This window comes from Diuraphis noxia, unplaced genomic scaffold (assembly GCF_037042655.1).
Source record: "Diuraphis noxia isolate RWA-SAM2 unplaced genomic scaffold, SU_Dnox_SAM2 contig0006, whole genome shotgun sequence".
NCBI lineage: Eukaryota > Metazoa > Arthropoda > Insecta > Hemiptera > Aphididae > Diuraphis > Diuraphis noxia.
In genome coordinates this window covers 2,335,760-2,351,742 of record NW_028301716.1, presented here as the reverse complement: position 1 = coordinate 2,351,742, position 15,983 = coordinate 2,335,760, and the positions used below count along the sequence as shown (strand labels likewise).

Below are 15,983 nucleotides of genomic sequence, written 5' to 3'. Positions count from 1 at the left end.
CGTATATTTAAATCAGGGGTTCTTAAATAACTAACAAAAATAAATAACAGTTATAAATATAATATAAGTCAATCAAATATAATAAACAAGTAAATAAACGTTAAATCGCTTAAATCCAATACAAATTAATATAGTCCATAATATAGGTAATAAATAAGTTAATTAATAAATAATAATAATAATGTTGTCAATAAAAATGTCAGTCAAAAATTAGGTTTATATTTATTAGATAAGCTTTTTACAAAATCTAACCTTGTTATTTTATTTTCATTTAATTTTTTGATTTGATTTTCAAAAAATAAAATATTGTTTCGGCGCGGTTTCCTATATTGACGTACAGAAATTAGCGAACTTCTTATTAACATAACACTATCGGTTTGCATTATCTTTAAAACATCTAAAAATATATAAATATTTGGATGGGAACTATTAAAAAAACTATTAAATTTTTTATGAAAAGACTCGCACGCGTTTTTCGTTCGCTGTAAACTTGAACTCTTTTCTGCCCATATTGATGGAGGGAAAAGTGATTCTTCTGAAATATAATTATTGACTAAATAGTCAGCGAAATCTACAACTATAAAATCAACTGGTTGTATTTCTGATAATTCAAATGAAAAAAAATCACCAACTTCCTCTGGACTCAAAAACGATAATCCAAAAATATATGATAGATAGTTGCCAACGTCTCCATTCAACCCATATTCTTTAGCTAAGCCCAGTTCTTGCATCTTTCGCCACCACGATTGTCCTAGGTGAAACCTGCACCCTTTTATAAGTGTTTCTGGCCAAATTTTCTGAATTGCCTTATGAATAGAAACTTCAAAGTCAACATAAATTATATCAATTTTAAATTCTGGACACACTTTTGAGCATTCTAAATCAATAGCTTTAAATGCTTCAGAGTAAGTAATTGTTTGTTTATATTTTAATAAAAAATATACTAAAGGAACGTAATAATTGTTAAAAAGGCCGTGAACTGTAAATAATTGGCAAAAAAATTTTGTACGATATTCAAACGTGCCATCAACATACACTGTTTTAATTTTACTTAAAAACTCTAAATTTGATTTACATGTAAACATTACTATACCATTAATAGAATCATTTAAAAACAAAAAAGGTTCATTTTCGTTTGTAGTACAGTCAATAGCATTTAATGCTGAGTGCACAGTTAAAATATTCGTTGGCAATTTTGGTAGCTGTTCACTACGAGATCGATATAAATTATTTTTTATATAGCGAATATCGGTAATTGTTAATGTATTTTTAACACTGATATCAATACTTTCTTTTAAATGTCGATGCATTAGTTTAGCTGGTCTTTCATATAACTCTTGTGTACCTTTTCGTTTAAGAGAATTACTTACAATTTGCCGATTTATAATTGCTTCAGATAGTGCATCGTGGTTGTGGGCAGTATCGCTCACGTTAAGTAAAACATGATCATTCTCGTTAATTTTTAAATATGCTTTACACGTTTTCACCGTACATTTCCAACGTTGAATATTATTAGCCAAACATTTATGGAAACAGAACTTATAATTATCAATTATTTTCAAATGCTTTTGTTTTTCACTTATAATATTTTGCACTTCCATTCTAAATAATATATAAAAACTAAACAGTTATCACAGCTCACGTAGGTATACGAAAAACTAAAAACTGAGTAAGAACGAAGACCGAACTGCAGTAAAAGATATACTAAACACAACAATATTATTATTATTAATAGTAGATACTGTACCCACCTAATCAAACATTTTATATCAGCTTGGTAAATCCAAAACATTGCGAAACTAAATGCTATATAGTATATACACATACGTCATACATATAATACTACGTATACAGTTAAACAGTCGCGTTTCAAAAATTATTTTGTATTGTATTAAATACCTATCGACTTGATATTATTTTTATTTCGATAAGATACCGTTATTACTATATACTATACTAATAATTGGATTTTATGGCTGGAGATATTATAGTAATAACTTATCTACACGACTGTCGAGTATCGACTTTAGCTAAAATAGTTGTATAAATGAATAAATTCAACAAAGTTGAAAAATCCCAAAAATTGCACTTAAAACTTTTAGATTTGAATTATACTATTAAAATAACTACTAAAAATATACCTCGGAGAACCCCTGAAAACGGAATAAAAATTCTACTACCTAACCAATATAGTGGGACGCAATTCATGTATACCTTTTTAACGGGACGCAACTAAGGTGCCCCGCGCGTATTAATACCTTACGCTCCCGGTCCGTACAACTACTATTATATTTTAAATTTAATCCTTAAATACAATAGGTGAAAATTGTCTAAAATTAATTAAATCACTGCTATATTATCATATTATTATTAAATTGCTATATTATTATCAATTACATTAATATTACAATTTTATTATATATAATTTATACTAATTACAAAAATTAAATGTTGTGAAAGCACTGTTTTTATGATTGTTTCTTTATACTATGCGCAATGAACAAAGCATTTTTCGTTTATAATTTTGTATGAAATATAATCCTTACTACTTAATACTGTAATTATTAACTTAATTTAAAATTTGAAAAATATATGAAAAATTTTAAGATAACATAATTCCTCAAAAAATACATTTCATATATCTATAATCTTTTTATGTTTATTTTGGAAGTGTCTCCTACAATTTCCACTTGTAGTAAATGATTTATTGCATACATTACAATTGTAAGGTTTCTCGTGGGAGTGTGTTCTACAATGAACTACTAAATTGTCTTTTTTTATAAACTTTTTCCCACACTGGGCGCATTGGAATCTTTTTTCGTCGGTGTGAGTGTAAATATGGTTAGTATAATTTGACTGATCTCTAAACGTTTTTTTACAAACATCGCACATAAATGGTTTTTCATTCAAGTGTATTTTACAGTGACGCAAAATATGATGTTTTTCTTTAAATGAACTGCCGCAAACACTGCATGTAAAGCGTGGTTTTGATTTTTTTATCGTTTTTACAGCAACAGCATGATCCAGGGTCTAGAAAACAGTTTGAAAAATGTGTTAGATAAGTAAGGCTCAGATATAAATACCCTTAAAAATACCAAAAAATGCTTTTTCAAAAATTAATTTATGACCTAAAAACTCCTAATTTTCCTAAAAAATACAAAATTAAATTGAATTTATATTACAATATACATTAAACATTTTAATTTTCATATTTGTTTCGTTTAATCAAAAATAAAATTCTAATAAAATAATTTTCCTGAAATATTTAACATGTGAAATACACCAGCAGTATGTAATAATATACAACACAACTAAAATCATCTGACAATTGGCCATACGCACCAACGATATTGTTATGTACGTCTACACATCTAAATAATTGAAAAACGCAATGAGGTGGTTAACCACTATACTTTATTTGAACACTATGTTAAAAAACAAAAATACACGGATTTGTGGATGCTCTGGAGGCTCTGCTGGCTTGTCAACAACTGCCTCGCCTTGGGGCCGAGCGCGGTCGGGCAGGTCCGCTGTGGCTCAAAACTGTCCACGCAGCGGAATGCCATATATACGGCCGACCGTGCTCGTTCCCACGGCAGATACATGGTTACATATATGTATATGTCAAAGAAATGCTTATGTTACAAATACTTATATCCTTATATTACTAAATGAAATGGATTTATAACAATATAATAGTATCACTCGATAAGAAAAACATATTGTTTGTTTTATGTATCCAAATCGGCTAAGTGTATGGGGGTGATATAAAGATAAATTTCAGTCTTGTCTAATTTAAAACCGGATTAAATGATAGCTGAAGTTAAAAATAAAAATAATTTATAATAGGAAGGCACTACTAAATATCTGTATCATATTTCAATGCAAATATGTCCTGAAAAAAATTCAAAAATACCCTAAAAAGTATAAAATCCGCGTAAATGTATAAAAAAAAATGCTGTGGTTAGCATATGGAGTATTTGAAATACATTTGTAGCTTGGAAAGCATTATGTACTCGTAATATATTCCAAAGAAAAATATGTTTATACATAAAAACTATATCTCTATAGATACGTATTTGAAAGACACAAATATAATTTTCAACGGGTCTTTTTCGAGCAGAAATAAATGAACAGCATCTAAATTTAAAAATATTTTTAAATAACACCAGTGGTGGATCCAGGGGGGGGGGCGATCGCCTCCCCCCGTTTTCTAAAAAAAAATCATATCCATATAAAATTGTTGAGTATACAAGCGTAATAAGCGCCCGTCGCTGGTTACCGATCAATGACCATAGATAATAGATGTAATAACATGTTTTTGACGTTATCAAGAAATTGCAAGGTTTGATTAGATTAGCTGATTTCTGTTGAAACTCCAGCAATTGTCGTTGCAGGGTAATAGTGGGAAGGCGGGGCAGTACCGTACGGTTAAGCTTCCATGGCTTATAAATCATGCAATTTTTAACGAAATTAAATTTTTTAAACTGGTATATATAGAAAAACTTATGGTCTATAACTTGTATTCGAAACTTTTTTCTATTTTTTTTTTTAAATTTGTTTAATTTGCGTTTTACTTTTTTTGATAAGATTACGGATTTACCTCAGGTGCGGGGTAAATCCGTATGTACTCTAGGGCAAAATTGTATAAGGGTAATTGTTATACCAAAACACAGTTCATTATATTTATTGGTAAATTATTAATTGGTATTGGACTTTTATTTAATTAACTTGTAAAGTTTAACTAAAATTAGACAGTAGGTAATAAGTTATGTGTAATTTCATTTTCATTAATTAAAAATGTACCTAAACATTGTTTTCAATTTATCAAAATATCAACAAATTAATAACACAACACAACATGCGATAAAACCTACTCCCATTGGCAGTAGTACAACAAATACAACTTACCTAAGTACCTATATAGTTATTATATATAGTGTATAACCATACGATTTTGCTCCACAAGACTATTAAAAGTTATCGAGCTTCATATCAAACATTAAATTAATAAATGAATGTATTTATACTAAAAATGTAAATTACACTTAAATAGCTATTGAATAATTAATATGGCATATCTGAACAATTTTTTCGCATATAAAAATTCACTATTTGAAATTTTGATAATATTTTAGTAATTTAATGTAAAAATATAAAACGTATTTATTTTAAAAACGTGATATTAAAACACGTGTACTATCATATTCAATAAATAAACAAACAAAACGTTTCAAATCGTTGTATTCAGTTTACTTCTACGATAAAAATTATTGATAATATTCCGATAATACGATTTTGCCCCGCATACGGTAATACCCCGTCTTCCATTAAACTGTTGACGTCCAATGTCTTTGTCTCGGTAAAGCATGATTGAGCATAGACCTTTTTAGCAACACGATTGAGCATAGAATATTTTATGCGATGTTGCCAAATTCACGTGGCCAACATTTTGTAATTTATTATTTTCACGTATTATTACACCAATTATTATTATATCTGACGCGAGCCGTGAGTCGAGCTCCTCAGCTTTATCGACAATGTTATCGATTAATAAACTAGTTCCGGAGCAAAACGACGTTTTAAACATTTTTCATCGGGGGAAAATATAAGATAATTACAGAATATAGATATTATAGAATTAATATCAGTGTTCGATCACCTATAGTCGTGTTTAGTGCGTTTCGTATAAGTGCGTTTATAGTTTCTATTTTTTTTTTAATATGGATATAAGTGATATAAAAATTATTTTATCAGAAAGAGGCAAAGAATTGGCCTTAGTGAATTTATACAAATATAAATTAATTGGAGAGCGGAAAAAAGATATTCTTTTGAGATGGAGGTGTACGAATAATAAATGTTCAGCAATAATTTTTCAGGTATAGATAAACGTAAAGTGGTTGAAACTGCTGGACAATATAAACACGATCAAAATTCTATTGAGAAAATAGAAACACAAGTTATTTATTTGTCCTAATAAAATTAATAAAATGTATGAAACGTTTTTTATTATTTAAAAATATAATATTATGGCTAAACAGACCGCGATGCAATTAGGTAATGATCTGGGTAATGACATAGTATATTCCTCAGTATACACTATCACGACTAACGTCTGGTTAAACGAGTTAAAATAGGCAATACCCATGGTCATAATATAAATTTCATCTCAAATTATCTCATTTACTATTAAATATTTAAATACCCACAGATATTAATACAATTGACAATTGAACATATTGAAGAGGTAAAAAATTAATTCGGAAGGAACAAGTTTACCTGGCAAGGTTCCATCACAGGTATGTTGTGTATCTATTATAGATATTATTTACTACTGGCTTTTAATATAAGATTTTTAACAAGAATTTCTTTCAATATTTAAAATTGATTTTGAAATATATTTCAACCCCTGTATATAAGTATTTTGCTTAAACATTTATTATTTATTTATTTCATTATAAATTATAATTATACAATAGAGGTTATAGTCAATGCCCAATAACTATACATACAATCTGCTTTACATGTTTTACATTAACACCTATTTATATTATTATTTATATATTTTTATATTTTTGTTCTATTGAGGTATACGTAGTTAGGTAGCTATATAAATTTGTATTAGTATACTATTAACACTTGGATAATATAATAGGTATAATATACTACCAATATCATAAGAATGTACAAAGCTAAATAATTTATAGGTAATTGAATTTTTTTGAATTGAATAAAATAATGTGTCTTTAATGATTTGTTTGTGGGCATATACCACATAATTAATAACCTTTCAGTGGATTATTGGATACCCCAAGAACACATAATATAATGCATATAAATCCAGGAACATATATTCATTTGGGCTTAAAAAAAATGTTATCTCCTGTATTAAACTTCAATAAACATATGTTGACAAATATAAACGAAATTAATTTGGGCTTGAACATTGATGGATTGCCATTAGCAAAAAGTTCAAAAAGACAATTTTGGCCAATTCTTTGCTCTGTAACTAATGTACCACAAATACGTTCTTTAGTTTTTGCAGTTGGTATTTATTATAGTAAAGTGAAAAAACCAGAGTCAATTGAAGACTTTTTGAATTTGTTTATTGATGAAGCTTTAGATATAATTAATAGTGGAATATCTATAAATAATAAACTACTAAGTGTAAATATTAATCAAGTAATTTGTGATGCGCCGGAAAAAGCTTTTTTATTAAATGTTAAAGGTTTTAATTCGTGTGTAGGATGCAATTTATGTAATGAAGAAGGAGTTTATATTGACCATAGAATGAAATTTTTGGGTGTAAATTCATCATTGAGAACTAACAATAGTTTTAGGAATAAAGTTGATGATGAATACCATAAAGGGAATAGTCCTTTGGAGCGCTTACCTATAAATATAATTGAAGCTGTTCCCTTGGACTATATGCATTTAGTTTGTTTAGGTGTGATGAAAAGACTCTTAAAATGTTGGGTGAGAGGAAATCAGTCAGTTAGGATTCCTATAGTTATATGTAAAGATTTAGATACTGAAATGTTAAGTTTAAGACAATTTTTTCCAAAGGAATTTGTTAGATTACCAAGGCCATTAAATTTTTTGAACATTGGAAAGCGACAGAATTTCGGAATTTTTTACTTTTTACTGGCCCCTTAGTATTAAAAAAAAGATTAAAAAATGCCTTTTATTTACATTTTATGAAGTTACATTGTGCTATAAAAATCTTAATTACACCTGATTTATGTTTATTGAATAATGAAATAGCTCACAACTTAATTGTTGAATTTGTCGAAGAATTTAAGATACATTATGGGGAACAATTTGTTACTTATGATGTCCATAGTCTAATTCATTTGTCATTCTATGTAAAAATTCACGGTTGTTTAGACAACTTTAGTGCTTTTAGATATGAAAATTATCTTGGATTAATAAAAAAACAAATTAAAAATTCTCAATTTCCATTGCAAGAAGCTGTTAATTGAATAATTGAAAAAATGAATATTTTTTATGATAACAATAATGAAATTACCTCTATTGAAAATCATAAGTTAGGTAAAGAATGTGATAATGTGCCATTGATTAATAATCATGGATTTATATATTATGAAAATGTAACTTTAAATATTAACAACTATTTTATATGTACACAAAGTACTAAAAACAATTATATCATGTTAATGACTAATGAAATAGTATCTGTTAAACACATATTTAAACGTAAAGATGGAGACATTTTTTTTGAAGTTTGTGCTTTAAAATGCTCTACTTTTTTCAATATACCAGTTAAATCAGATTTAATAGGTACTTTTATAATTTCTGATAGGTCTGAATCTGTATTAAAATGTATAAGTGTTACTGAAATTAAATATAAATGCTTCTTCGTTGAAATGTCTAATGGTATGGCTATTGTTATGGCATTAAGTCATAATTTGTCATCATAATATAAATACCTTTATAATATCTATGAAAATTAAAACAGTAAGTTACTTAATACTTATTGATTTTTTTTCTTTTATAGATACAAGAAAGATTCAAATCAAAATTATTATTTTTCTTCAACAGTAAAAATTGCAAGGCATTATATTTATTTCATACATTATGCATTTATTAGTATCAATACAGTTAATAGTTTTTTTTGTATTTAACTATACATATTATTTTGTTCTATTGAAATGATTATATTATAATACTGACTATGCAATATTATTATTATTATTATTATTATTTAAAAAAAATGTCCATGCATTATAAGTATCAATAATATACAGTTTATGATTTTAAAATATTTTTATTTTTTTCATTAGTTTTGCTTGTATTTAACTATACATATTATTATACATATTTTGTTCTATTGCAATGATTATATTATATTACTGATTATGCAATATTATTATTATTTTTTTTTTTTTAATAAAAAAGTAATTGTTTTTAAAAAATTTTCATACATTATAAGTATCAATATACAGTTTATGATTTTAAAATATTTTTATTTTTTTCATTAGTTTTGTTTGTATTTAACTACATATTATTAAACATATTTTGTTCTATTGCAATGATTATATTATATTACTGATTATGCAATATTATTATTATTATTTTTTTTTTTTAATAAAGAAGTAATTGTTTTTTTAAAATGTTCATACATTATAAGTATCAATATACAGTTTATGATTTTAAAATATTTTTATTTTTTTCATTAGTTTTGTTTGTATTTAACTATACATTTTAGATTCTGAGCGAAGCGATTTTTATAACTACATTATTTGATTTGAATAAATTATTATATATTATGTATCCAAAATATTTCCTATATCACAATTACATTTAGTGTGACTTCCTATAGAAGTTTACGAGGTACTTTTTGAATATCGCATAGAAGTTAATTTGATCACTATAATTACAAACCGATTATCTGGGGTAGTTGGCTATTGATATCACATAGAATTAACATATCAATGGTAAATAGATGTAGTAAGCATAACTTCTCGGCGATTATTAAATTCAATATCGCTCGACTTGGCATTAGCAGACTTATTGCTATCTCTAGATCATCGCTGAGCACTAGCTATGAACATCGCAGATCGAAAAATTACATCTATGCGATGTCCTTGGGTTTGGTTTTTGCACACTGGGTAGTTTATGCATTTCACGAGTTAATATCAATTTGTCCAAATGATGACGGTTTTGTATTTTCTGATTACATTCTACATAATTATATTGAAGATCACTGCCAGTTTCCGCCAAATATTTGGGCTGAAATTCTTTCGCTAAACCCAAGGTTTTTACATTATTTTTTTAAAAATTACTATAAAAACTATTTTTACTAATTTGTATTATTTATTTAATTTTTTAGAACGACCAATGCAGCCGAAAGCTTTCATCGCACGTACAATTCACAGTTTTATTCACCTCATCCGCATGTCCATGCAGTCGTTAGGGTATTGATCGAAACACAAACATAAACGTTGACTAAGATCAATTCAATTCAACATAAGCCCGGAAAATTACAATCCACTAAAGAAATAAAAAAAATTGAATTTAATATTCAAGCCTACAACCAGTATTTAAATCGTAAGAATACGGAATCTTTATTACTATATTTAAGCCAACTTGGAAACAGATACCAAGGTATATCAATTTTATTATTATTATTTTACTATATTCAAAAAGATCTATATACTATATTATAATGTGATTACTATTGAGATTAGATTATTTAAATAAATATTTTTGTATAATACAGTTAAAAATTGAAAATGGCAACGTTGCAGAGTTTTTTATGCTCAATCGTGTTGGTTTTCTTTTGTATTTCAATTTCCTTTGATGCGCCGACAATTTATGCTCAATCGTGTCGCAAAAAAGGTGTTTTATGCTCAATCGTGTCTCAGCCCTTTGTCTGCTATCGCCTATCATGTAATCAACTAGATGATTCACAATTTTTCGTTTAGTGTAAAACAAGCACACGACTGAAATCACCACCGAGTGTTTTATTATTATATATTACGTTATAATTAAAATTTTCAAATGGATAAAAGAAAAAATTCTCTTCACAATTATTTCAGTAAAAAATTACGTACTGAAAATAAAGTAAGTATTATTAATCTACTACAGAATTATTAATATTAATATTAATTTTTTACATTAATATTAAATACAGTAGGTACTTACTATTTATAATATTTTGTTTAGAATCTACACAAATTATTATAATTATAAATGAGTTTATTAAATAGGAACTACCGTATTTTGGGGATACTTTGCACCATACATGGTAACATTGCACCAAAAAAAAAAAAAAAAGTAATTTTACAAAATATCTAGTTAACAATTAATGATAGAAAAATATAAATGTTATCATTTTGTTCCTGTTACGGTTAAATGTCTTTTGAAATGGTTCTAACTTCAATATGTCGATTTCCCTCCAAAACGTGTGCTCTTGATAACAGCTTATCACAAATACACAAAAACGACGCTCGGGAAAATTGTGCCTGTTCGTTAACTCAAACTTCAATTTCACAGGTAAATCTTTTTTTATTCTATCAGAAATATTATAAGCATTAAGAATATGTATGATATTAAGTTCAATTCAACTTTTTTTCATTGCTATAAAAATTTTTGTAAAAAAAAATCAAAATTGTCTAATTTCTGCTCAACTTTGCACCACAATACGATTGGTGCAAAGTAACACAATTATAATGTAATATACAGAACAATAATAGATATTTGTTTTTTAGGATGCCCAAGATACACAAAAGAGCAGTTGGCTCACGACGTTATCATGACTACACAGAGGAGACACTAAATAAATGTCTCAGTGATGTTAAAAATAAGGTAATGACACAAAGAAATGCAGCAAGAGCATACAATATTCCTCGTCGCACAATAAATTATAAATTGAAAGAAGGACACACTAAATCAATTGGCCGACCAAATGCTTTTAGTGAAGCAGAGGAAAAAAGTTTTGTAGAGCACATTATAAAAATGAGTGAGTTTGGGTTTCCAGTGAACAAAACAGATTTAAGACAGATACTAAAATCTTACCTAGATAGAATAGGAAGAAAAATTAAAGTGAACAATTTGCCTGGGCTAACATGGGTTTCACTTTTTTTTTAAAGAAATCCGACTTTAAGTGTACGTCTAGCTACAAATATAAAGAGGTCTAGAGCTGCTGTAAATAAAGAAATGTTAGAAGACTATATAAACAATTTAAAGAAAGTTGTTGCTGATGTACCTCCACATAATATTTATAACTATGACGAGACTAACCTTACTGATAATCCTGGACAGAAAAAAATACTAACAAAAAGAGGAAGTAAATATCCAGAAAAAATTTGTAACTCATCAAAAGTGACTGTAAGTATTATGATGTGTGGAAATGCAGCAGGCGACTTAATACCTCCATATGTAGTATATAAAGCAAAGAATTTGTGGCAACCGTGGACAGAAAATGGCCCTAAAGGTTGTAGATACAATGCCACTCCATCTGGATGGTTTGATTCGAATACGTTTACAGATTGGTTCGACAAATCACTTGTACGCCACTTAAGAAAAACTCCAGGCAAAAAAGTAGTCATAGGTGACAATCTGTCGTCACATTTGTCTCCATATGTTATAGACAAATGTAAAGAGGAAAATATTTATTTTGTATGTCTACCACCAAACAGCACCCACATAATCCAACCTTTAGATGTCGCATTTTTTCATCCGATGAAAGTGGCCTGGAGAAAAATTTTGACAAAAAAAAAAAAGTGATGTTTGTTTTGTTTAATTCCTTTATTGTTTTTATTATTTAAAATACTATTAAAATAAATGTATATTGTATTAAAAAATGATAGGTAAGTCAACCTATTTCATTTATATTAAGACTGTTAAATTTAAAAAAAATCTATACAAGCTGTGATAGAAACATGACATTTATGTTAATTAATAAAAAAAATGTTATGAAAATATGAATGTTTTGTTATTTAAATGATGCCTTGAGCGTTTTTTTTCTTAATTATGTTCATTTTGGTCTTTTACACAATATAAATTAGGAATTGTGTATCTAACATTGCACCAGTTTTGTTTATAACTAAATTTAGGTGAGTTTTTGATATTGGTGCAAAGTTACACAACACCACATATAACTTTGCACCAAATAAAAAATAAATAAATAAAAAATAAATTTTTATGTTGATCAAATTTTATTTACACAGAATCATTCTTAGCATATGTAACTACAGGACCGTGAAACAAGTAAAATTCTATCATAATTATTAAAGTGACAGTGTATGTTTTAAATTGAGAAAACGAGATATTTGGTGCAAAGTATCCCCAAAACACGGTACCTATCATTTGCTATTAATTTGTAAAAAATAATTAAAACAACTTAATATAAACAGTTTATAAAGATATTGTATTACCTATACCTATTAGTTAATACCAACTCACTAGTCACTACATATAAATTAAAATAAAATTCCATTCATATTTCAAAATAACATTATTGAATTTTTATTTTCTTATAGTCCATAAATTATGATAATTCAAAAATTAGTAAATCAGATGACCGAAAAGAACATAATAGTTGTGTAACTGAAAATTCTAATTTGGCTGACTCAAATTTAGACAAGGTAAGTTTTTAATTTATGATAAATTAGTTAGGTAGGTAGGTAGTAGATACTTAATAGATAAAAATCATGTAAAATAACATTTTGAAAGATACTTGTATATATTAAATAATAAATATTATATACTATATATTATTCATTAATGTACCAGGTAACCAATTCAAAAGTTAGTAAATCAGATGACAGAAGTAGAGCAAGTACTTAATTTCAAAGTTATTATAAAATTATTAACAAAAATGTGAAGTTATTTATTTTTGTTTAATTGCAGGCTGCAGCTTATAACTTATAAATTATGAATAAATATTTGAGTATTATAAATTATTAAGGGCCATTTTATCAATCATCAGTTAAATGAATTTAAACTTGAGTTAATATTAATCTTAAGTTAAACTAAAAATTTTGATTTTATGATCTCTTGGTTAAATTTTAACTGTACCTTAATCAAAGTTTTAACTAACTGACAATTTATGGTCAGTTAAGGAATTTAATCTGTGATTAAGATCAATGTTATTAGGTTGCTTGTAGGGCTATTATAATACAATTTTTTGACATATCATAAAAATATTCTTTAAATAGGTATACTATGAAATATTTGTATTTTTAAAGTAATATGATGTATGTGTCAATTTCAGCAGTTGACAAATATTTTTGGTGATATGTATGATATTGGTTCATATTTGAAAAATAATATCACTGTTGATGAAAATACAAAATTTTAAAGTTATTGTCTACGTATGATAGTGAACGGTTGTTATTTCGTATCAGTGAAATTTTAGCTCGCTTATCTGGTTTTTAGACGTATGTGTAGTGTATTAATATATTTCGTATACTTACACAAACAAAATGTTGTGTTTAATTTGCAATGAACAAATTTTTGAAGGGGACGAAATTCAATGTTTTAATTGTAAAGAACATTTACATTTCACCTGTGCAGCTTTTAGAGAATCAGTCTTCAGAAAATTAAATAAAAAAGTAAAGTCTAACTGGTCTTGCTCTTCTTGTAAAACAAAAAAAAAATTCTGACTTAATCTGTAAATCACCTTCACAAGAAAATAGTGTAAACGAAATATCTGAAGAAACTTTACAAGGAGTGATTAATTCTGTTAATTTTATGAGCTCCCAATTTGATTCTTTTGGTAAACAATTAAAAGAAATAATTTTGTCGATTACTGGACTCAAAAATGAAAATAAACGTATCACAGAAGAAAACTTGAAGATCAAAAAGGAACTAAACACTATTTCCAACCGTGTAAACATTCTAGAACAAAAGGCATTAGAATGTCATATAGAAATTGTTGGTATACCGGAGTCTAAGAATGAAAATTATACTGACACTTTTGAAAAAATTAACACTAAACTGGGTACAAAAATTTCTGTCAATAATATTTACCGAATCCCATCTAAATTCTCCGACAAACCAAGGAAAATATCGGTTATCTTTAACTCATTAGCTGAGAAAAATGAATTCATGAAACAAGCCAAGAAAGAAAAATTGATTGCAAAAAACTTTGATGCATCATGGAACAACTCTCCTGTCTACTTTAATAATCTTATGACTTATTCAAACAAGACGCTCTTCTATAAAGCCAAAACTACTGCTAAACAGGTTGGATATAAATATGCTTGGTTTAATAATAATACAATTTTTGTTAAAAAAAACGATGAATCAAAAGTAATTACTATAGAGAATGAAGATTCTATTTTAAAGATTGTTTAGATTTATTTATACTCAAAACTATTTATCTTGTATTCCTTTTTTTATGTTTTATGTTTATTAATGACTATCTTAGAAGATATTATAAAATATAATAATTACAATACAAAATACTTTGAATGTATAACAGAATTTACAAATAATTTTAATTTAGATAATAAGAGGAATAACTTTTTATATATAATGTGTACCAATATTAGAAGTATCAAAGCTAATTTTGATGAACTTATCTTACTTTTTGAAAATGAACTGCTTTAAAAAAAAATAGATATCTTAATATTAACGGAAACTTGACATGATAATATGGCGAATTGTGTGTATAGTATACCTGGCTACAATACTTATTTCTCAACAGTTAAACGTAATCAAAATGATGGTCTATTTATTTTTGTTAATGAAAATCTTACATTTGATTTATTTGAATATGGTTTTGAAGAAAGCAACATTTTAAGATTAACTGTAAAGATTGAAAGTAAAAATACGTGCATTTACTGTGTATATAGGTCTCCCTCTAGCAATACTAATGATTTCTTAATTACATTGCGTAATATTTTCGTTAATGAGATTACGAATAATGAATGTTCTGTCTTCATAGGAGATATAAATATTGATATTATAGGAAATGTAAATAATGATTATCTAGATATGATGGCTGAATTTGGTTTTAAATCATTTATTAACATATTTACTAGAGTTCAAGACATTGGTTCCCATTCGTGTTTGGATCACATCTTTATTAAAACAAATGAATCAAAATTAAACAAAACAAATTCTGGTGTAATTCAAACCCAAATAACAGATCATTTTTCTGTAATTACTACGATTCCAATGTTAAATTATGTTAAAAATAATAAAAAAAGTACCATTATAATAAACTCTATTAATTATGATCTCCTAGACACATTGTTAATTGATGAAAATTGGTCCTTTTTATATAAAAAATCAAATGTTAATGAATTAACTGAATTATTTTATAAAAAAATATTAAATGTTATTGAAAAATCCAGTAAATTAATACATATTAACTCAAAAAATATAAGATTAAAGGAATGGATGACAAAAGGTTTACTAATTTCCACACGTAAAAAGAATGAATTATCAAAAAAAACTAAAAAACATCCAGATAACACTAAACTAAAAAATTATTACAATAAATACAA

General features: G+C 26.7%; 1 protein-coding gene across 2 annotated transcripts in view; it reads right to left on the bottom strand.

Annotated features, from left to right (window-relative positions):
• Nucleotides 1-2,462: 2,462 nt before the first annotated feature.
• LOC149054519 (uncharacterized) overlaps nucleotides 2,463-15,983 on the bottom strand; it is a 48,761-nt gene continuing 35,240 nt past the window's right edge. Inside the window, exon 2 of one of the 2 annotated variants that reach the window (XM_089230067.1) lies at nucleotides 2,463-3,030. In XM_089230067.1, coding sequence (XP_089086193.1) covers nucleotides 2,635-3,030 — 396 coding nt within the window. In that variant the 3' untranslated portion in view covers nucleotides 2,463-2,634. The remainder of the gene's footprint in view (nucleotides 3,031-15,983) is intronic. The other variant, XM_089230066.1, reaches the window with a different exon arrangement.